This window comes from Arachis stenosperma, chromosome 3, assembly GCF_014773155.1.
Source record: "Arachis stenosperma cultivar V10309 chromosome 3, arast.V10309.gnm1.PFL2, whole genome shotgun sequence".
In the NCBI taxonomy this organism is placed as follows: domain Eukaryota; kingdom Viridiplantae; phylum Streptophyta; class Magnoliopsida; order Fabales; family Fabaceae; genus Arachis; species Arachis stenosperma.
The window spans coordinates 31,930,542-31,954,617 of record NC_080379.1 but is presented as its reverse complement, the minus strand read 5'-3'; the positions used below and the strand labels follow the sequence as shown (position 1 = coordinate 31,954,617).

Here is a 24,076-nt window from a genome sequence, read left to right as displayed (position 1 = left end):
TGGAGACGACGGTGGTTTGCGGCAGTTCTGGCAGTTGGAAGTGCGAATGGCGATGATGGCAGGGCTGTGATGGTGGTTCCAAGGTCTCTGGTTCTTGAAGAGGAAAGAAGAAGAGGAGAAAGAGAAGTGAATTAGGGTTCGGTGGTTTAAAATAGATGGCGAAAGAGATAGAAAGAGAGGGAGAGCTCACCGCGGTTTTGGTTCGCAAAAGGGACCGCGGTGGTGGCGGCTGGCACGGTGGCCCGTCGGCAGCACTGGTTTAGTGATAAGGAGAAGGTAGCCACGTTAGGTGAAGAGAAGAGAGGGGGCACTACGGCTCTAAAGTTGCTGGCGGCGGCGAAGCAGGGGCTGCTGCGAAGGTCCCTTGGTCGGTGATGGCGAGATAGGGAAGGAGAGAAGGAGGGGTGACCACGACGAAGGAGGACGGCAGCGGATGAGGTTAGTGGTGGTGGTGGTTGTAAGGTGATAAGTAGATGAGGATGATGGAGTGATTAGTGGGGAGGAAAAAGATGATGCGGATGATGATAAGGGTAATTTGGAGTTTTTATGTGATTTTTTAGTGTTTGAGTGATTTTGTTGTATGGAACCCATGTTTCATGGGTACATATAGTAATTTTCTTTTTCTATGGGTAAATATGTCAGCGTTTTCAACTTTCGTAGATAGAAATAGTAGTTTACTCTTTTTTATGAGGAGCTTTGGATAACTAATGCATTATGCAGTTTTTATATCAGTGGGATAATTTTACAAATATTAGTTTTATGATTGCTATTGTTATTAGATCTGAAATGCTTTTATAAATATTAGTTTTATGATAGTTATTGTTATTAGATTTGAAATATTTTGTGGTATTATATCAAAAAATTATAAAATTCAAATGTTTAAATTAATTGAAAATTGAGGAAATTTTTTTTGGGCAAGGTATTTTTTTGTATTATTTTGCATAGACGAAGGAGATATGGGCGGAGATCAATGAACATCGGAAAGGAGGCGTCAGACCAAAGCACGGCGTGTAATGTTGCTGGGGCAGAATGGCTTCTTGGCCATATCCTCACTGTCAACGCGCATGACCTCTCCTCACCAGCATAGTCCTTCACCTATGATGACGGCGTTCCCAATGCCTGCGACCGCCTCGGCGGACGAGGGTACTTCATGTGTGTAGCAACGCCTCGACAGCAACCATGGAGCAAATGCCCCAATGAGGAGGATTAGGTGTCATAGGGATGATATTAGAAGAGAAATACTATCGCGTGTACAGTTGAGTAGATGCCTCTCTCATCTTTCTTTTCTTCCGCGTTGCAAACACACTGCCCCTTCCACTATCTCCACCGTTAGCGACAAGTCCAAACCTCCCCACCGCCTCTCATACTCATTTCTTCGTCACGCCATCAATTCCTTCTCCTCTCCACTCGATCATGGCAACTTCGGTATCGTCTTCTCTGGCACACTCCCTCCTCTAGCAAAAATTCCGTCGCAGTGAAGCTCATGGACCCCACAACAACCTTACAACAAGGAGAGTGCAAGTTCCACAACAAGCTCTTTTTTCTAATTCGCTTGTGAAATTAAAATCGGTGAATCGCAGGATTGGAATTCTGATGAATGGGTTGTGTTCCATTTTTTTATCACAATTTTGGTTAGACTTACTTACTAGTTACTATTCTTTGGAGTTTTGAGAAGAATGGAACATTTTATGAAAAGAAAAATAAAAAATAAATGAATTTTACATTCTAAACTAATTGTGTATTATAAACCAATTATTATGAGTTAAATAATTCGGTTCAATCTTTATTCATTAATCATAGTAAGATGTTTTGCGAAATTAATGATTTTTAGAGTAATTTGATTAATTATAGAAATATATATATATATATATATATATATTGAAAATTAGTGATTTTGCTACATTAATTTTATTAATTATAGTTAAATGATATAGAGAATAATTTTATTAATTATAGTAAAAAGTCATGTAAAATTAGTAATCTTTTAAAGTAACTTTATAGGTTATAGTAATATGATTTAAGAAATTAGTTATTTTCTTGTAATTTTATTAATTATAGTAATATGATATGAGAAATTAATAATTGTTCATACCCTGACCCAATGACAAGGCCCAGATCCAAATAGTACATAAAGGCCCAATCCACAAGATTGGCCTTCCCCCGCAAACCGACCTCCTCGTAAGAGATCAGGTTCAACATAGGTTCTGCCACAAAGAAGTCGAGGACGAAGATTAGTTAGCAGATAACACTCATTCAAATAAGTAACTGCCCCTAAAATCTCTCAACCCCCTTCTAGCAGTCAAATCTCAACCTCCCTAAGATAAAGGGACGGTTATCCTCCTTGAAAGGTGGAACCATTCCAACGGTGGTTATGGATTTACCACTATAAGTACACTGACATCCCTCAGCTATTTCTAAGTTCTCATACTCAAAAAACTTGCCTAGATCCTTGTTGACTTAAGCATCGGAGTGTCTTTGCAGGTACCACCCCCTATTCTCTCTCATACGTAAGTCGGAAGGAGGCTCCCAGGAACGAACCCGCTCGAAGGCTTCTTCCACTAGATGATTGGGCCAACATCACAAGTCCAGCCCATAAATCTCCGGTTACCCATCGTAACATTGGCACCATTGCCGGGGAAAACCCGAGAGATCAACCCTCAATGACGGACAATTCACCTGAAGATGGCCACGCCAGGACCGATTCAGAACAGGAAAATCTGAACACTGGAAATAATGACGCGGACATGACCCTCCACCAAGAGGCGGATGGCCAGCACAGAGAAGGTACCTCTGGGTTAAAAAACCCAAAGTTAAATTCTTCGAAGGGACGCGAATCAGGAAAAGAAGGACCACCCCATGCAGTCGAGCTAATGGGATTGGTCCACGGCCACCAAGGACGTCTGGAGCAACTAGAACAGGAGTTAGAGCGACAGTGAGTGGCGGAGAGGAACTTGAGGAATGAAATAGAGCGACGAAAAGAGTTAGAAGAAAAACTCTTAAAGTTAGAATCTTCCCTCAAAAGTCAGAGCTCTCACAATGACCGAGAAGATTCGCCCTTGGGAGGAGAGGATCCGTTCAGTGATGATATAATGAGAGCAAAGGTTCCAAAGAATTTTAAAAGTCCTGACATGGACCTCTACGACGGGACCACAGATCCGAAACACCATTTGAGCAACTTTAAAAGTCAGATGTATTTGGCCGATGCTTCTGACGCTACTCGCTGCAAAGCTTTCCCAACTACTTTGACAAAAGCAGCGATGAAATGGTTCGACGGTCTTCCCCCAAGGTCGGTGACTAGCTTCGACGACCTCTCATGCAAATTCCTGATGCGGTTTTCCATCCAGAAGGATAAAGTAAAGACGCAACAAGCCTCCTGGGCGTAAAGCAAGAGGCAGGAGAACCTTTAAGAGACTACATGGAAAGATTCAATAAAGCATGCTTGGAGATCCAAGACCTTCCCACAGAAGCGATAATAATGGGCCTAGTAAATGGACTTAGAGAAGGCTCTTTTTCCCAGTCCATCTCAAAAAGGCACCCGACCTCCTTGAGCGACGTACAAGAAAGAGCTGAGAAGTACATTAACATGGAGGAAAACGCTAAATTGTGAGAGCCGAACTGGCGACCTGGGCATTCTAACTCGTCAAAAGAGAAAGAAAACGAGCCCAAGACAAAAGAGGAGGTCGACCTTGAAAGGCCGAGGAGATATCACTCTTATACTCCTCTAAGAGTTTCCCTCGTTGATGTATACCGGGAAATCTGCCATACTGAAAGACTACCACCCCTCAGGCCCATCAAAAACAAAAAAGGGGGTCGCGGTGACTACTACGAGTACCATAAGATGTATGGTCATTCAACAAATGATTGTTACGACCTAAAAAATGTGATAGAAAAGTTGGCCAAAGAATGTCGGCTTGACAGATATCTCATGGAAAGGTCGGACAATCATGAAAAAAGAAAGCGAGATGACAGTGACCGAAGAGACCCACCACCACAGACCCCGGAGAGACATATACATATGATCTCGGGGGATTCAGGGGAGGGGAACTCACCAATCATCTCGCAAAAGACACCTGAAGCGAATCTACCAGGTCGGGAGCGAGTATCCCGACCTTTCAACTATCTCATTCACCAAAGAGGATGCACAAGGGATCATCCCGAGACACGATGATCCCGTAGTAATAACTTTGATCCTAGCTAATTCCCATCTTCATAGAACTCTGATAAATCAGGGAAGCTCGGCCGACATCCTCTTCAAACCAGCATTCGATAAGCTAGGCTTGGAGGAGAAGGAGTTGAGAGCATACCCTGACACTCTATATGGGCTAGGCAACATGCCAATAAAGCCACTAGGATACATTCCCCTCCACACGACTTTTGGAAAAGGGGAAAAATCCAGGACTTGAGCATCGACTTTATCGTCGTCGACGTAGGGTTAGCATATAATGCCCTAATAGGTAGAGCAACCCTAAATCGGCTCGGAGCAGTGGTGTCCACCCCTCATCTTTGCATAAAATTCCCGACACCCGAGGGAATAGCAACCTTCAGGGAAGACCAGAAATTGGCAAGAAAATGCTACGATGAAAGCCTGAACCTGAGAGTGAAGGGCAAGGAAGTACACACCATCAAGCTCGGTGGGTCAGAGCTAAAGAAAAACTGCGGCCACAACCAGGGGGAAAAACTGAGGAAGTACAGGTCGAAAAAGAGGAAGGAAAAAACACCAACATAGGGGCTAGCCTAGAAGGAGACCTGAAGCAGAGGCTGATAAAGCTCTTACAAGAAAATTCCGACCTCTTTGTCTGGAAAGCTTCTGACATGCCAGGGATAGACCCCGAGCTCATGTCCCACAAGCTTTCAGTACACCCCGGAGCACGACCTGTACAACAGCACAGAAGAAAGCTCAGACCAAAACGACCTCAAGCGGTGGAAGAACAAGTACAAGCCCTCTTAGAAGCCGGGTTCATCAGAGAAGTCAAGTATCCGGCATGGCTGGCCAATGTAGTGCTGGTCAAAAAATAAAACAGCAAGTGGAGGATGTGCGTTGACTACACCGACCTGAATATGGCATGTTCTAAAGACCCATACCCACTTTCCAGTATTGATACCCTAGTAGATTCTAGCTCGGGGTACCAATACTTGTCGTTTATGGATGCCTACTCGGGATACAATCAAATCCTAATGCATAAGCCGGATGAAGAAAAAACATCCTTCATCACGCCTAGGGCAAACTACTGCTACGTGGTCATGCCTTTTGGATTAAAAAATGTTGGAGCCACATACCAAAGGCTGATGAATAAGGTGTTCGCTCCTTACCTTGAGAATTTAATGGAAGTCTACGTAGATGACTGATGAATAGATTTTTGACGGTTTAGAATTCACAAATGAATTCTCGTTGCAAGTATAGTTTCTAAACCAATCACTAATCCTTTCATACAAAAAGTTGTTTGTCACTAAAATAAACCCCTAAATTTATAAACCAAAGTATTGGACCTCGGGTCATTCTCCCTAGGAATTGTAATGAAGTGTCTTGTTATTGTTGTGAATTATATTTGGGGTTTTTAAGCTTTTGGACAAGAAATATAAATGGCAAAGAAAATAAACTAACAACTAACAAAGCTCTTGGCAAGATATGAGAACTAGAAGTCCTATCCTAGTTATCCTTCTCAATTGTGATGAGAATTGTTCATCGCTACCACTTAGTTAACCCTTACTAAAGAAAGGAAAGTCAAGTGGATGAATTGACTTGAGCCACAAGTCCTAGCCAACTTCCAAGGAAAGACTAGCTTTAGTGCACTCCAAACCAATTAGCAATCTCTCCAATTATCAATCAACAAAGGAATTAGATAACTCAAGTGTCACTAATTATTCTACCTAGGCCAAGAGGAACAAAATCTACACTAAAACTAAAAGAGACATTTCAACAAACACATAAAGTACAATAGAAGTAATCATTATTAAATGCAAGAATTAAAGGAATCTACAACTACAAAAACAAGAGATCAACAATAGAAAAGCAAAGAAGACACATTTAGTATGAATTACCTCTTTTTGAATTGGAAGAATGTAGAAGGAACAATACTAGATCTACAACAAAATATAAGAACAACATAAAGAAAATTACAACAAAAGAGTGGAAGAAGAATGAATGTAACTACAAGGAATTGAGATGTAGAAATAGAAGAAAGCAAAGATTAAAATCTAGATCTAAGAACCAAACCTAATCCTAATCCTAATTCTAGAGAGAAGAGAGAGCTTCTCTCTCTAGAAACTAACTCTAACTACTAAACTAAACTAATGGTTAAAAGTTCGTTGATTTCTCTTCAATCCTTGACTTAAATAGCATCAGAAATGAGTTGGATTGGGCCCACAAGGCTTCTAAAATCGCTGGCCACATTTTGCTTTAAGTGGACCAGGTGGCAGCAACGGCGCGTGCGCGTACTATGCGCGTGTGCGCCACCATACATGTGGCAACTATGGAAAATCTTATATTGTTTCGACGCCCCGGATGTTAGCTTTCCAACTCAACTGGAACCGCCTCATTTGGACCTCTGTAGCTCAAGTTATGGTCGTTTAAGTGCGAAGAGGTCGGCTTGACAGCTTTCCGGTTCTTTCATTTCTTCATGAGTTCTCCAACTTTTCATGCTTTCTTTCTTCATTCCCTTGATCCAATCTTTGCCTCCTAAACCTTAAATCACTTAACAAACATATTAAGGCATCTAATGGAATCAAGGTGAATTGAATTTATTTATTTTAAGACCTTAAAAAGCATGTTTTCACTCTTAAGCACAATTAAAGGAGAAGTTATAAAACCATGCTATTTCAATGGATAAATGTGGGTAAAAGGTCATAAAATCTCTTGAAATCAATACAAGATAAACCGTCAAAACGGGATTTATCAACCTCCCCACACTTAAACCAAGCATGTCCTCATGCTTAAACCAAGAATGAAGTAAGGGTATGGCATTTATTCAATGGAAACTAACTAAATGCAATCTACCTATATGCAACTATCTAAATGAATGCAATTGCTTGGTCAAAATAAATCAATTCCCAAGAAGCATATATGCACAAGGGCTAAGGACTAACAAGTCTAATCCACAATTGAATTGAGTTATTAAATATTTTTACAAACTTGCATGAAAATTATGATCATAGGTGAAAACATGTAATTGAGTATCAAACCCTCACCGGTAGTGTTTGCACTCTATTCACTCAAGTGTTTAGGATTGATTCTCTCAATTCTTCCCTAATCATGCTTTCTAAGATTTGTTCTTCTTCTAACAATCAACATATATTTCATGCATGCATACAAGTATCATGAGGTCTTTTCTTTGGTTGTAATGGGGCTAGGGTCAAGGTAGGATGCATATATGGTTAAGTGAGCTTGAAATTTGAATCTTTGATAAGCTTAAACTTCCCACCTAACCTATGACATCCTATACAATTAAGTTCTAACATAACTACCCATTTCTCACTTTTTCACATGCTCATGTATCCCTTTTCGTTTCACAACACATATGCATTGATTTTATTAAGCTACACTTTGCTTTGGGGAATTTTGTCCCCTTTTTCATTTCTTTCTCTTTTTTTTTTCTTTTTCTTTCTTTTTCTATTTTTTTTATTCTTTTCCATATTATTTTTTATTTTTTTCTTTTCTTTTTCTTTTGTTTTTCTCATTTTTTTTCTTTCAATATACAAGAGCATCAATGCATAAGGTTTTACATTTGATAAATACATGAGCATATACCCGATTCCCAATATTTCCAATAATAATACAAAACTACCCTTTTATTCCCCCAATGTCCCAAGGTTCCCACACTTGAATGGTGCTCACACACACTAGCCTAAGCTAATCAAAGATTCACATAAGGACATTTATTGTTTTTCGCTTTAAGGCTTGTAATGTGCTAAAATAAGAACAAGTGGGTTAATCATAGGCTCAAAGTTGGCTAACAATGGAAGATAAAAGGTAAGGCTATTTGGGTAAGTGAGCTAATGAAATGATGGCCTCAATCATATAAATGCATGAATACACAAAATAATGGACATAAAGAATCAAATAATTCAAAGATCACATTCATAGAAAGAGAATAATGCACACAAGAAGGAAAATAAGTGGTTATAAGATGTAACCACACTATTAGGCTCAAGTCTCACTTGCTTGTGTTCTTAGCTCAAAAATATGATCCACAAGATATATAATTTTCAAGCAAGTTCTATGAAAAGTTTTCACTCAAATCAATTGGTGTGCCCTATAGATAGAAATCTTGAAAATTCATTATTTTGACTAAGCTTATTTTGTCTATATATGCAAAATTAAGAAAATGCAACAAAAATCCTAAAATCCTAAAATAAAATGCAAAAGTGTTGAGATTAGAAATTTGTCACCCAAAATCGCCGACCGGTCGGACGACCTCCCCACACTTAAAAGTTTGCACCGTCCTCGGTGCATGCAAAGAAGAGCAAGGTGGATGGGTTGCTATAATTGATGAGCTCCTTCAAAAGGTTGTGCGGATGACTTGTTTGTTGCCCCATTTAGAAACTTTTCCTTTCTCCCTCCTTGGTGGCCAACCTAAAAGGATAGAAAAGGAAAGGAATATTAAGCCTATGACAAAGATATCAAAGCAAATAGAACATAGGCGGGGGTTAATGCCAAATAAAGGTATGGTTCTCTACTACATGGTAGCTACAACATGTAGAGGAGGAAATAATAAAAGAAAATGGCATATCAATGATACTTAATGCAAGAGTAAGGTTAAAGCATGAAGAGCATGATGAGCATCAAGCGCGAACAAGAGAGAGTGGACCATGAAAGACAATATAAGGTCATATCAATGCACAAAGAACACAAGTGCATAAAAGATTGAGCATTGATTTGAAGAGAAACATCACCCAACAATATGAAACAAGTCAAGAGGCACCAAAGTAATGCAAGGAATCCTCAACAATTGAGTAGGAAGATGCAACACCATTATTAAAATGACTTAAAAAAAATGAAAACATGCTACAAAAACTAAATGAAAATGGGAAGAGTAGAAGGATGCGAATGTGATGAACAAAAGAAAATGGAAGAGGAGAAAAAAACTCTTTTTTTTTACCGACGCGTGCGCGTCATGCACGTTTATGCGTCGATGGGTATATTGGTCGAAGGACGCGTACGCGCCAGGTGCGCGCATGCGTGTGTTGAGTTAGGCGAGAGGCATAAAGTTGGCCCAAAAGTGGCACAACTCTCGGGTAGAAGTATCGGGGGTGCAGATTGTGCAATCGACGCGCGCGCACAGTGTGCATGTGCGTGCATTGCGAATTTAAGATCATGTGTGCGTACGCGCCAGGTGCAGTTGGAGCAGTCGGAGCACCATCAGAACCAAGGAGAGAAGTCGGAGCAACACCACCGGAAGAAGAAGCGAGTTGATCGGGACCCTTCTCGGGAGCTTTTGAAGAACTCGGGGCATCTCGTGATCGAGAGGGGATTCCATTATCCTGTGACCCCGAGTCTTCAACTCGGATTCAGAAACAGGTCAGGGAGGAGAAATAATGGCCCCGTCAATAACGATCTTATCAGGATCTAAAGGAGAGAGATCTAGGTCGGGAGCAATAACCCCGATCTGTTATTTGAAAATCCTCCACGCCTCCTCGGCTCCTTCAGCGATAGAGTCCTCTAGCTCCACGTAGGCATTCCGAGTTCTCACCAAATCCTTCTTCACCTCCACAAGGTCCTCGAACAAGCTCGTATAGCTCTGCTTCGCCTTCTCCCTTAGACCCTCCGCCATGGCACACTGGGCCATCAACTTCCTCTCCCTCTCCCGGAGACGATCCCTCTCCTCCTTCAACTCGGCGACCTCCTCCTTCAACCTCTTCTCCCCTTCTTGATATAAGAGAATCCTCCCCTCTAGCTCCTCAACCCTCAGGGACGAACCCAAAGAGCTGAGGGGAGTCTTCTAAAAAATACCCAGAAGCTTCGTGCACACCCCCGCCGCCTTAACACCCCCGTGAACCAGAAGATTAAGGTGGTTTTGAAAGGAAGCATCATCCATACTTATACGAGTATGAGGATAGATATAATTCCGAACAAATTGAAGCGCATTAGACTTGGCCTCACCCTCAAAAGAAGAGCTAGATTGTAAAGTCTTGTGCTTCTTCTTCCCTGGCTCAGGGAAAGATCGGGGAGGAAGGGATGGAAGAAAAGAGGCTGAAGAGGATATGACGATAGGTTGGGTGGGTCCCCAAGTTGTGAGGAGGAGGAGGAGGGCTAGCAGCCCTAGCACCACCAGCCCTGGCGCAAGATCTCGACTTGACCTCCTGGACTCTCTGATAAGATTCCCGGGAATTCTTCTTCGCCATTTCTGCAAAAATGTTTAAAGAAGTAAAAAATCAAGCACACAAGTCGCAGAAAATAACTCGGGCGAATATCAGATCGGAAAACAGAATAAACAAACATAACGCTACCTAATTGGGCCTACACAAAGGTCGGAGACCCCTGAAGGAACTTTTTTGTATCCAAATAAGGGGCCTCCCCCATACTTCTCGGAAGAACCCCACAATGGCCGCCTCTACCTCATCCAAATCATCCAAACTATATTTTTCACAAGGAGAGGCCTCTAGCCAGTACAGGAGAAAGCGAAGAGAAAAATTATTGTCCAGGAAAAAGAGGTGGTGACCCTCTACCGCTTGCACTTTGAAAAAGAAGTTTTTGAAATCATGGAAGGATTCTTCAAAAACGGTAAAAAACTCTCCGGCCTTGTATGGCCCAGAAAGACACCCACTGCTGTTTGTTATTTTGCCCACTGAAGGGCTTGGTCATGTGAAAAAGAAAAAAGAAAATCTTCAAAGAAGTCAGAAAATCTAGTGCATGGCTGATGTATTGATAAATTTTTATAAAACCCCAAGAATTGGGGTGACGTTGGGTAGGAGCAATGCGACAATGAGATAGAACAGCTATCTCAAAATCGGTAAAAGGGAGAAAACACCCAAACGGGTGAAAAAACTCTCATATATAAAAATAAAATGGGGGTCTGCTTCTGATGCTCTCCCAAAACAAACCCGGTCTTCTGGACCCGGGGCAACTAGTTTATATTTAGGCTCATCCTCGTTAAGAACACAGATTCTATGATGAGCACGCAGGTCGGTAAGGTAGTCGGAATTTAGCAAAGGTTCCTCCCCAAGAACGGTGCAATCCACCCACAACGAAAGAGATTCTAAAGAAGACATTTTTTCTAGAAAAAAGGTGAATAAAACCTACAAAAGAAAAAATGGAAAGAATCAAAAACAGGGTCTCTAAAGAACCTAGGGCGACTTTTCTCAAACGAGCAGAATCGCTAGGACTATAGCCAACAAAAACATGCAAGCGAAAAGCATTCTGCAAAGGAAGAGTAAGGAAAAAAACTAACCTTTTTTCACATAGAAAATAGATGTAACAGCACTCGAAAAGAAAGGAGTTTTTTCTTCTTTCGAACGGCAAAGGGTGCAAGTAAAAAAGTTTTCAGAAACGAAACAAGGAAAGAGAGGAAAAGTATTTATAAACACGTTAAGGGCATAATGGTAAAAACAGAGGCAGTCATTAATGGGCGCGCCGTTACCAATGTAACTGATCTCCATGTGGAAATACGCAAATTCCTAACCGACGTGACGTTTGATTAGACGCGACTGTTGAAAAATTTGCATATCACGTCGGTTTTGAAGAATCACGTCGGTTTTTCACCAAGTCGGCTACAACCTCGAGTTGAATACTTGAGCCCAACTCGCAAAGGAACTTGGACTCGAGTAGGAGCACTGTTCATACCCTAGCTCAATGACAAGGCCCAGATCCAAATAGTACGTAAAGGCCCAATCCACAAGATTGGCATTTCCCCGCAAACCGACCTCCTCGTAAGAGGTCGGGTTCGACATAGATTCTGCCACAAAGAAGTCGGGGACGAAGATTAGTTGGCAGATAACACTCATTCAAATAAGTAACTGTCCCTAAAATCTCTCAACCTCCTTCTAGGAGTCAAATCTCAACCTCCCTGAGATAAAGGGACGGTTATCCTCCTTGAAAGGTGGAACCACTCCAACGGTGGTTATAGGTTCACCACTATAAGTACACTGACATCCCTCAGGTATATCTAAGTTTTCATACTCTAAAAACTTGCCTAGACCCTTGCTAACTTAAGCATCGGAGTGTCTTTGCAGGTACCACCTCCCATTCTCTCTCATACATAAGTCGGAAGGAGGCTCCCAGAAACGAACCCGCTCAAAGGCTTTTTCCACTAGACGATTGGGCCAACGTCACAAGTCCAGCCCATAAATCTCCGATTACTCATCGTAACAATAATTATATTAGATTAATCTTATTAATTATAGTAATATGATATGAAAAATTAATAATTATGTCAGATTAAGATGTTATAAAAAAAAATAAGTATTTGTTAGATTAATTTTATTAATTATAACAAGATAGTATGTAAAATTAACAATTTTCCAGAATAATACGATTAATTACAGTAGTATAGAGTAATTTAATTTTATTTTTGTTTATTATGTGCGAAATTAGAAATTTTTTTAGGTTAATTTTGTTAATTATAGTAAGATGTGTTAGAGTAATTTTATTTTATTTTTATTTTTTATATAAAAAAGAGTAATCATCATAAAAGAATATTTACATTATCATAATATTATGATATTAAATTGATTATTATTATTATTATTATTATTATTATTATTATTATTATTATTATTAACATGTATCTCGTTTACATAAATTAATAAATATCTCTAAAACATATATTTTCATAAGTAAACTATTTAATTTAGGTTTTTTATATAAATAAATAAAAAAATATATTATTTACCAAAATATGCACCGACAGAAATCCTTCCACAAATACGAAGAGCTATTTCAGGGAGAGTGTACGCGAAATGGAGATATACACCAATTCGTATTCGGCGGCTACGAAATGGACCTGACACCTGTAGCTCCCATATCATGCTCGATGTTCACGAAATTGGGGGGACGGGGGCCCTAGTTACCGGTGCTGGCGAAATGGCCATAGCAAGGGACATCCACAAAATGAACCCCAATTCAGTGGTACTACACGCGAGATGGTGCATTTCATCTGTACCGCCAACGAAATTAGATCTTGGTTATGCCTATATAAATGCTGGTGCACCTTTCACCGAAGGAGCCATCCTATCTCCATTCTCTTCTCTGAAATTTCTCTCAACGTTATTACCTTCTTTCTCTCTAAAATTTTGTAGATGTTGATAAAGTGTTTTTGTGGTAATGGATTCGGAAAATGTATATGTGATTGTGTACCCAAATGGAAAAATTTCTCATACGACAGAGGTGTAACGTTCGTTTGCGACGATTTGCTTTGGATAATAATTCTGCTACAAACGTCGCTGCAGGATCTGAAGAATTTGATTCTCATGAATACCGGAATAGTTGGAAAAAAGGAAATCGTGAAGCTGACTTACAATATGCCAGTTGCATTAGCCAACTTGTTTGCGTATCAAAAAATACAGATTAAATCTGATCAGCATGTTTCGATGATGTTCTCTTATCATCGTAGCATCGAAAGCATCTATTTGGTGGAACTTTGTTTGAATCTGCAAGATATTAGTAGAAGCTCATCTAGTTCTAATAATATGGATGGTGTTAGGAATCTTGGATCAGGAGATGTCGTTCTGGGTCGGATGACCAGTAAGCCCGTAAAAAAGCCTTTAATTTATTTAGAAAATATTTCAACAAAAATACACACAAATTGATCCTAAACTAGTAACAAAAGAAATTTATATTTTTTTTGAAAGTTTTTTCACGATAATACTTAAAAATAAATTTAAATGTGACCAAAAGATTTTTCTAAAAAAAACCGACACAAATGTGAGCATAAAATATTATATAATATTAATAGATTTAAAAAAGTAACTAATTTAATAAAGAAGTAGTTATTAAATTTTATTTTTTCTTATAATAGATTATAATTTTGTTTTTCGAAGTTACATAACTTATATCCAATATATTTAGTTAAGTGAATCCTAAAATTTAGATAATTTATTTCTATTGAGAAATGGCAAGATAAAATAATTTTTTATACGATGTTAATATAATAAAAAAATTTTACAACATTATATTGATATGTAATATGTTTTTTTATTAACAACGGACCTTAAAGTTTAAAGAAAAATAAACTAAAGGACAATAATTTTTGAAAATGAGATGTCGATAGAATTAGCATGAAAACAAAGAGAGATACAAAAAAATAAATTAAAGAACACATAACAGCAAAAATATAAACTATGATCATAATTAGTCATTTTATATGCACAAAAGTTTGCTTTTCGAAACTGATGTTGTATTATCTAATTGATTAGTCTGCTGCACCTCTCCCTAATTACCAAAATATAAAGGTTTGAGAAGAATGCAAATCAATATCATCATGAAGAACAAGCCTTATTGCAGTAACTGAGTCCACCTTCACAACTACAAGATTATACCCTAGGTTTACAGCAAAGTCCATACGCATAAAATTTATCATAACTCTGCCAAAGTAACTGAGGTAAAAGTTAAGTTTACGCTAAAATCAGCTAAAAACCTTCCATTCATGTCTCTAATAATCCCTCCGCAAGCTGCTTTTTTATTATGTAGAACCGAATCGTCTGTGTTTAGCTTAACAAAAAGAAGTTCTATGAGGTGTCATTTAATCTGCCTCTCAACATAGTTGCCAACTACCTTCCTAACTCGACTCACTTCAACCCGAGCATGCTAAAAAGTCCTTTGCTAGATAGACAGCAAGGGGAGCAACTTTCTCCTCCTCAATGATATCATCAACATCAGAAATAAATTTATTATGTTGATACCATAAGAATTTCATCATAGTAACAAAAAGAAGGGGCAAGATTGCCCTTGGTAGGAAGATTTGGTAGATAAATTCTCTAACAATCAAGTCAAGAGAGGAGAGTTAAAGAAGTTAAATCCGAAACCAAACTATTATCAATATCCATCCACGTGCCTCTCGCCACCCTGCAGTTACAGAGTACATGGAACAAAGATTCAGGGAATACACTATAAATGGCATAACTGTCTTCCTCCGCCATATGTCTTCTTGCGCGTTTTGCATTAGTCAAAAGAACCTAGTGCGCTACGAACCAGCAGAAAGACCGCAGCTGTTGCAGAGCCTCCAATTTCCATATTTTCGACAATAAAAAAGCATTTGAGTCATCCTCATGCCACAAAAAGATAGCACAAGTTGATTTTATCGAAAAGACACCACAGAATCCTTCATATGTATTTACATCTTTTTGGCATGCCCATTTAAATTTATATCCAAAAAAATCTTATCTCTCATTGATATCATTGGATTAAACTTTTTAGGTCCTTAAAAAATTGTTTTACGATATTCTTCCCAATACACTTTGTGGTACATAGACGCTAATCACAAATTAAGTCTTATTTCTATCACATTTTTTACTGCAACTATCAAATCAACTAATTTTTAACATGTATCACATCCTTTTTTCACTGTTTTTGTATTAATCTTTTTTTTTTGTCATGGTATCAATACTTTTATAGGTTTTTTTTTTGTGTGCCTATTTTTTAAACGAAAACTTTGTTGTCTTCAATTTGACTTTTACTTCTTTTATCTTTGTGAATTAACTTATTTATCCTTTTATCTTTATGAATTAACTTATTTATCTTCGTCCATTCACATATGTGCCAAAAACTCTTGCTTATTTTGCATTTTGATCCAATACGAGCCATACAACACGTGCTTCTAGACAATGACCTACCCGTAACACAATTTATATTGTTGGTCCATACCGTGAAGATTCCACAAAATTAAAGTGTTTACGTACATTCTTCCAAAATAAAAATGAATGCTTATTCATTTCATGTGTTTGTTATTTTAGTTTACATCAAGGGTTAATATCCATAAAATAAATTTATTTCAAAACTTTACAATAACTAGTTCCCTCCATTTATTAAGAACTCGTTAAAAACTACAATAAAAGAAACCGAAAAAATTGAATACAAATTATCAGCTATTGCTAAGTGTACAACCTCAAAATTGGGGAAAGGAAAGAATTGCTTGCCATCAAACAGCCACCTCTTTACGGAGCTACCACTCCTTCAATGGCATGAGACATAGACTCTGCCCAGTCGTCTTTTTTAAATAGGAGTGTCTGCAAAGTATGCATCACGTCATATTCCGGATCAAGCTTCCGCTGCCAACCCTACAAAAGGGGCTAGAAATCAGCTTATACTAAACAAAAACAGTTTCATTTTAGAGCTCTAAACCTTTAAGATTAAAAATCTGCGAAAAGCATGTGCAAGGAGTTACTTGTAAGTTTTTTACGGTTACGTTTGTTTACAAGGACAGGATCCTGAGACATGAATACAAAGATACAAAATCGTGTTTGAAAAGTGAGACATGGATATAGACATTGTGTCCTAGGAACATTAAATTTGTGTATTTTAAATCCTTCTTAACAAGAATGATAGAGAGACATTGGATGGAGGCACACTTATTTTCATTTTTTTTCTTATCACTATCAAATTTTCATAATTATATTTTTTATCATTCTATTTTTTATTCTAAATTTTGTATGAAAGAAAAAATGAAGGTAAATCAGGCTTTTTAATTGTTTATTCTATCTTATATTCGATTTATTACGAAACAAAATACAAACACTAATTTTTGTGTCTCTATCATTTATGTCTTGTTCTCAAAACCAAACGCAGCCGAAGTTCCCCTCATGTTGGTGTCTGGCCTAATTGAATTACATGCCAACGTTGTATCAATTTTCTATTCATGATGCTGTGTCAAATGCTGGTGTGGAATAATCTTTATAATTGATTATCTTAGGCATGATAATGTGCCTACAAAGAATTGAGTTGATTATGATTCTAAATATTAATTTGACCCAAGACTGATATCTATAACCTATAGTAAAAAATGATGGAAAGGTAGTGGATGTTCTGGAGTCATTATAAAGAGGTGTTTATGGTGGGCATGATGTTAAATGCCTAAATATTTGAGGACCAGGCTGCTGACCTTTGATTTGTAATGAGCTCTTTTTCCTATGACTGAAAATGCGATTTTTAATGATTTTTTAAGAGTTGTTGCTGAAGGTATTTCATACTTCTGTATGCTTTGAATCTGAGATCATGACATACTAATCAAAGAAATTTTTTGTTATTAATATAATCCAATGACATCAACTATTCCAAGTAGTTGACACGACCGAGTGGAATAAGAGTTAGTGTTGAGTTAATGAGTTGTATACATACTGAAATTACAAACTAATTACTCTTCTGTTCTCCAGCATGGAAGATTAACGGATTGTTAAGTTTTAGGTTTCAATTTCGACTGTTACACAAAATTGATTCTATAAAACAAAGAATTCAAAGCTCAATATGCCAGGGTGAGAAATGGAGATCCGATCTTCAATTAAATTAAGATCATTATTAACCCCATAAAAATAAAAAAGAACAAGAACAAGAACAAGATCATCAACAGACCAAGTCATCTTCTCAGAGTAGGCATACAAATAATGATTTACATCTCTAATGGCAATAGAAAATTGTGCAGTTCTTAGAATAATATCACTGCGCCTTTTGGATGTTTCAACAATAAGTCATTTTCAGAACTATATCCAGAGTAGCAATGTGTCAAGAGCAACCAAAATAAAGGTATAAACTTTTTTCAATCACACAATAGAAATGCACAAAAGTAGAACATTACCCATGCAATAAACATTGATTCCATTTATAACAATGCAAATAACATTTTATCAAAAGGGTGATTATGAGGTGGAACTTACCTCCAGAACCAATGTGGTCACCATCACAGCACAGACATTGCCATCCAAATTGACTCTATGGAACCTAACATGCTCAAGCAACTGTTGTATACGGTCAGCTGTGCTGACTCTTTCACCTTCTGTGGATCTCCAGAACTCAAATGATTTCTCCACCTCCTGTTAAATGCTATAAAATTTCATTTGGGAAAAGTATAGGCAGATTCAGTAATAATTTGGTATATGTCAATTGGAAACAACTCTCTTAACACGTGTCAGCTAACCGTTAACTAAGATACAAGAGATCAAGAATGCCCATAAAAAGCAGTCTTTCACCGTTGTCAGAAAGATGACACAAATCATTTGTATATTGGAAGCATACTAGAATCACTGTCACGAGCAATCGCCACCAATAAAAAAAGTTTTAATTTCTTTTCCTAAGTATGATAAAAGCTTATATTTGCTAGAGAAAATAGAAATTAGACTGATGTAAATTACTGAGGCCAAGATTCCAATTGAGAACGAAGCCTTTCAATCATGTATACAATATGAAAATAAACAAACATAGAGAAAGACTGTCCTGAGCATTGGGGTTCTACTACCCTTGGTATAGCTTCTCTAATTTAGGAGTTCTTTGATCATATATGATTTGCTTGACCTAGATTGCACATCTATAAGTATGACAATGTGTGTCAAATCTGGGAAGCTTGTTCCACTTCAGGTTACTGGCACTCTCTCTCACTCTTAGAATTCATCTGGTTCAAATCCGGTATAGGGGTACTAGGATCGAAAGCTCCAATACTAGTTGATAGAACCTACATATGTTGGGCGAAATAGAAGTGAGACCACTTTATATTATCGAAGCTGAGATTCAATGGGAAAATGAACCTCTGAATCTTGTAATTTGTAGCAGAATGAAAATAAACTGAAAAGAGAAAATCTCCTGGCGTCCTCCTAATTTCCTCCCAAATTCTGCCTATTTCCCATCAGTACTCTAACTCCATACATATAACGACACATTCCCTCCTCTTATCAAATCTCCTAGAATTGATATTCTTTCTCTTACTCGACAGATATCAAACTCCACAAATAACTAACCAAACTTTTGTCACGTTCCCCTCACTGGATGCAAATATAACAGTGTAAATTGAAAACACAAATAAAGTAAATCTTCACCTCAGTGAAAGATATGGGGTCTGGACAATTTTGTCGTCTTGATAACCTAAGAGTAGATTCCGCAGCACTGCGGCCATCTTGAAGAGCAACAGCCTTAAAAAATTTCAGTAAATTTTCCCGCTCCATTTTAGAAAGTTCAGTAGTAAGGCCTACATCAAGGAAAATGACATGGGGCCTTGACTTAAAGAGTCCTATAGGTGATAGTTTGCTTTTTGCAACACGGACAAGAATATTTCCTGGATGCATGTCAGCATGAATAAAATTATCCACCTGGAAGAGAAGATATATATAAGGCAGTGATTATTTCAGTCAAATGTCAAACTAGTCAAATGATAAGAAATAAGCAATTGAAATTCATCACTGCAAGGAAAAAGACGAATACTTCAGGATCTCAACAATATCTTATCTCCTCATGCATTTAAATTATACAAAGCCATTAAGAAAACATTCAATGACTAGTAACTTCTTTCTCACCATTCTTCTCTTAAGATCTCAATCTCTAGTCCTAAAATCACCAACGGACTACACATTACAAATTAGTAAATTATAATTCAAGATTTATAAATTGGAATATTAACAACTTTTTTATCCAATTCTTGGTTTTCTTCTTGGAAGATAAACACGTTATGAAGTTGCCTTATGAAAACCATACAAAAAATGGAAGTTTGTAATTTGCAAACAGTACTAGTGATATTATTGGCAAATGAAGCTGTTACTGAACTAGCTTTGGACTTTCTCTCATTTCAAGTGCCCTCTCTCTCTCACACACACGCATGTGCCCACACGATTGCTCGCATGCATACACAAAGCTATTTCTCTGAATAAAAGGTTAGGTACAAAATCATATCACCATTTCCATGAATCTTAGAACAATTTCAACATGACCTAATTAAGACAAAAGCTGCAAAGAAAGAATGGAGTGCATAAAAAGTAAGATTCAGAAGTTTTTACCAAAAGCATCTTTAAAAGAGCATGTGTTCCAATATGAGCTAGGGCACTTTTGATATGCTCCTGGCCTTTAAGCTCGTGAACATAGTGCAAAACACTTTCACCTTGTTCATAGGTTTCCACCAAAACAGATGGGTGCACTAGGGGGTATAGAGGCATTGGGAACGAAACATCTTTCCATCGGCGGAAATTATAGATAAAACGACTAAGATGTGCTGCTTCCCTTGAAAGATCAACCTGAGACATCATATAAACAGCAAATTGTTGCACACTTTCATCTAATCTCAACCACTTCAAATTAGGGAATAAACATGAAATCTTAGCAATTATATTGATGATGATGAAATCCCTTCTAATCGCATCAGCAACCCCTGGATGTCGGACCTTCACTGCCACGACAAGAGGTTTCATTTGCTGGCCTGGGTATTTGTATTTTAGAGTAGCTCGATGAACTTGAGCAATGCTACCTGATGCTACTGGTTCCTCATCAAAATTTTCAAATATTTCCGTCAACTTGCGCCCAAATGCATTTTCAACACATGCTCTGCTATAAGCAAATTTGTGTGATGGTGCTTTGGTGTGAAATTCTGAAAGTTCTCCACAGAGATCCCTAGGGAAGAGATCTGGTCTGGTTGCAGCCCATTGACCCCATTTAATAAATGCTGGCCCGGCCTTTTCAAGTGTAAGGCGAACAACATGAATCCATGTTTTCCTAAACTGATCACCAAAATGGTTCACTAAAGGAGCCATAGCTATGCAGGGGAAGAATAAAACTATTAAATAGATAGCCCTGATAAACAAGATAACAATCTCGAGAGCTTCTAAGATAGCTGAAGTTAGATATATACGTCCATCTAGTGCATGTATGTAAAATGAATCTCTATTTGGGAAGGATTCTGCTTCAGCCCATGATTGTTGTGTCCAAGCAAGCTCCTCTATTACGAATGCAATGAAACCAGGAATAAGAATATTCGATCGAGCCAATGCCAAACTAACTGCACGGGCAATCTGACCTATTGGTGGTGGAATTGGTGGGAAACACATTTGAGAAATCCTGCTCCAAATAATTTGAGGATGGTGGTAGTTTGCACTATTTGCAGGGAGGTAATAGATGTTTCTCCCTTTGCTAATTAGATTGATGTTATTATACTTTAATTTGAAAAGGTACATGAGTGGAGTTTGTCCTTTGTGTACAAGTTTACTGTAGGATGAGAAAAATTGGCATGTTGAGTAAGCGGAGCATCTTGGATGATGCGACTCAAAATTAAATACATCAAAGCCATGTTTCTGACCAGAAGAACGCACAAACCTTCTAACATTTCCACAAACAAACCTGCATAATAGATTCTACGAATATTATTCACATGGGTTAATTCAAATGAAGCAAGAAGTAAAAGAATATTAAACCTAAAAGCTTCAAAAGACAAATTCAAACTGATCACAATTTTATAACACACATCATACAAACTCCAGAAATCTTTACGTTCTATTTTCCAAATGAATAAATGAGGGCCAAGATATGGTTGCTATGTTCTAGTAATTTATAACTTAAATTAACAACAGCAAGCTTTATGTCTAAAACAGTTTTACCTAGAAGGCTTGAATCAGAAATTTTCGTAGCAAAGTATGTTTAAGTGCCAGCAAACAAGTTTATACGGATGAAAAACCTCACAATAAACACTTAATACTACTGAAAGAAAGATGATCAATGTTTAAGTTCTCGGCATTTTTGGGGAAACATGAACGTCTTTTTTCCCCTCAAGAGCTCTCTCCGAGAGGTGTTAGTTTAAGCTGTTTGAATGTCAAAAGAAGTTATCCAAACACATCCCTAGCTAGTAGCTCCCTTACTTAATAAAATCGAAGATCACTTAAAATAGATAAATAAACAAACATACACATGCATGCCAGTATATTATTACTACTTTTTTATACATTTTTTTTAAGAAATCGCGAAATCACTCAGATTTTTAAGCCTTCAACAACAAAAGAAACAATATATTGAGAGGTATCATCTTATGAAAGCCAAAACAGGAAGAACCTTGACATGGTGGCGTGGAATTAGCTTAACAGGGCTCCAAACTGTGCCGGTGTATTGAAATCAGTGCACGCAACATTGCTTCCTCGTCGGAGAACGTCTATCAGCTGTCTCCGCCGCGGACGTCGGCGAGGCGTAGTCGGAGCATGGTGGTGGCGTTGACATGTAATTTTGTTGACGGTTGGTGTTGGAAGCAATACATATCGTGGAAATTGGAACCCTGCGAGATAAATGATAATTGATTTTGGGCTCGTTTTTTTATTGGCGCTCAAAAAGAGTGTTTTTTTTTTTTTTACTAAATAAATCTTAGAGTCTTTGTTCAAATCAGTCTCCCAATTTATAAAATTCAACACTTTAATTTTTTAAATTTTAAAATACATAAAATAATTCTCAATATTTATCTTCTTTAGACAATATAATCTCTCACTAATTTTTGTCATTAGTATATAATATTAATTGATAATATAAAATATTAATTCGCATATATAATCGTCAAATATTTACGTGCACAATATGAACAATTAAGTCCTGGATTTTATTTAAGAAAATGACTTTGTTTTAAATTCGGTCTTTATTCTCCTTTTTAAGTATATTGCCATGAAGAATTAGAAATTCTAATCCATTCCCTAAAGTTATTCGTATTTTAATGGCTAAATATAAACTCAGTTTATTCTAACCGTCGGATCAACCATGATATTATCAATAACAAAAAGTTAAATAAGGGATAACATTCAAAATGTCTTTGTGGATTTTATACCATTATCACCAAATCAAGTACGAAAGAGAATTTTAGAGGGTTGTTATTTGAATGTCCAATGAATCCAGTTATTTTATTGTGATTTTGCATATAATTTAAGTATATAATATTTCTGAGTTTTATGTTGTTGCAGGAAAAGTAATCTCACTACAACCTCTTCACTAGTTTCACATAGTCTTTGACATCAATTACAAGAATGGTGCCATAGCCAACGCATGACTCAATAAAATGCACGTGGACTCGCATTTTTAGACCTCAAAGGCCCAAGCATAAGGTTGTTCAACTATTTAAGAAAAAAAAAATAAGAAAAAATAATATGAAAATTTTAGTTTTTTGTTTTAATATGTTGTAGTTATATTTTTTAGACAGAGAAACGTTTTCCTCTTTTTAAAATTAAGTTAGATTAGTTTGTTTAGGTTAGTTTTTATTTAAGTTCTATTATTTCTTGTAACAATCAAGCTATAACTTGACTAGATCCTTCCATTTTCTTTAGTTTATCTTTAAATTTCTATTTTTGATAACAAGTTAGATGTTTAGAAGAGAACAAAAAATAAATTTTTTTTATGACTTTTTTATTGCTTACTATATTTGTATGATTTATTTCAGTCTATACAGAAGAGATAGAATGAGACTTATGTTAGCTATTACAAAAAAATTAGAGCGTCAAGCAGTAAAACTGCTGTTCCACTATCACCGCCATCGCCATCATTTTCAATATTTTCGGATGAGGACTATGATAATGATGGGAATGAAGATAACACTCAAAACTATAGCTAATAAATTTAGTATGGTTGAACAATATACTAAATTTATGTTTTGAATTATAATTGATATATCAACACACTTTGTTGATATATGGTTGTTACTTATTATTATAGTTGATGTATCAATACACTTTGTTTATGTTTTGAATTATATTGACTTGCTTGTTTATAGTACTTTTATTTTAATTTGATAATACGATGAACTTATTTAAATTTATATTTATTTTGTATGAAAGGTTTATTTTGCAATGAAAAGATCTAATAAAATATTGTATTACCTTACTGATGGATTTATAGACAGATTTTTCGTCTGTATTTAGAGTTAAAAATGCTTTTTCAAACTCCAATTACTGACGAAAAATCTGTCAAAAAATCTGATACTAGTTACCAACGGAAAATCTATGAAAAATTGGACGGTTTAAGTGAAATTAAAGTGACGATTACCGAAAAAATTTGTCGGTAAATTACCGACAGAAAATCTGTCAAAAAATTTGACCATTTTTTGGCGAAAAGGAGACCATTACCGAGGGAAATTATGTCGGTAACGGAAAAAAATCTGTTGGTAAATTACTGACGGAAAAAAATCCGTCGGTAAATAATTTTCAACGAGACTTTTATAGAGGG

The 24,076-nt window shown here is 37.1% G+C and overlaps 1 protein-coding gene across 2 annotated transcripts; it reads right to left on the bottom strand.

The window, feature by feature from the left end:
• Window positions 1-15,867: 15,867 nt before the first annotated feature.
• On the bottom strand, window positions 15,868-22,144 carry LOC130970866 (uncharacterized). 2 transcript variants are annotated; one of them, XM_057897070.1, is made up of 5 exons: window positions 21,935-22,144; window positions 19,900-21,229; window positions 18,949-19,218; window positions 17,797-17,952; window positions 15,868-16,206 (listed from the first exon to the last, which is right to left on the bottom strand). In XM_057897070.1, exons 1-5 carry the CDS (start codon window positions 21,940-21,942, stop codon window positions 16,084-16,086), a joined length of 1,887 nt encoding a protein of 628 aa, XP_057753053.1. In that variant the 5' UTR covers window positions 21,943-22,144; the 3' UTR covers window positions 15,868-16,083. The 2 variants fall into 2 exon arrangements, with proteins under 2 accessions (XP_057753053.1, XP_057753054.1); XM_057897071.1 differs by lacking the exons at window positions 15,868-16,206; window positions 17,797-17,952 and adding an exon at window positions 17,983-18,587.
• Between the last annotated feature and the right edge of the window lie 1,932 nt (window positions 22,145-24,076).

Coding starts and splice junctions, on each gene's coding strand:
- LOC130970866 (XM_057897070.1), bottom strand. Junction 19,219..19,899: donor CTCTTTTAAAGATGCTTTTG/GTAAAAACTTCT, acceptor CTTCTCTTCCAG/GTGGATAATTTTATTCATGC. Junction 17,953..18,948: donor ACCCCATATCTTTCACTGAG/GTGAAGATTTAC, acceptor AGCATTTAACAG/GAGGTGGAGAAATCATTTGA.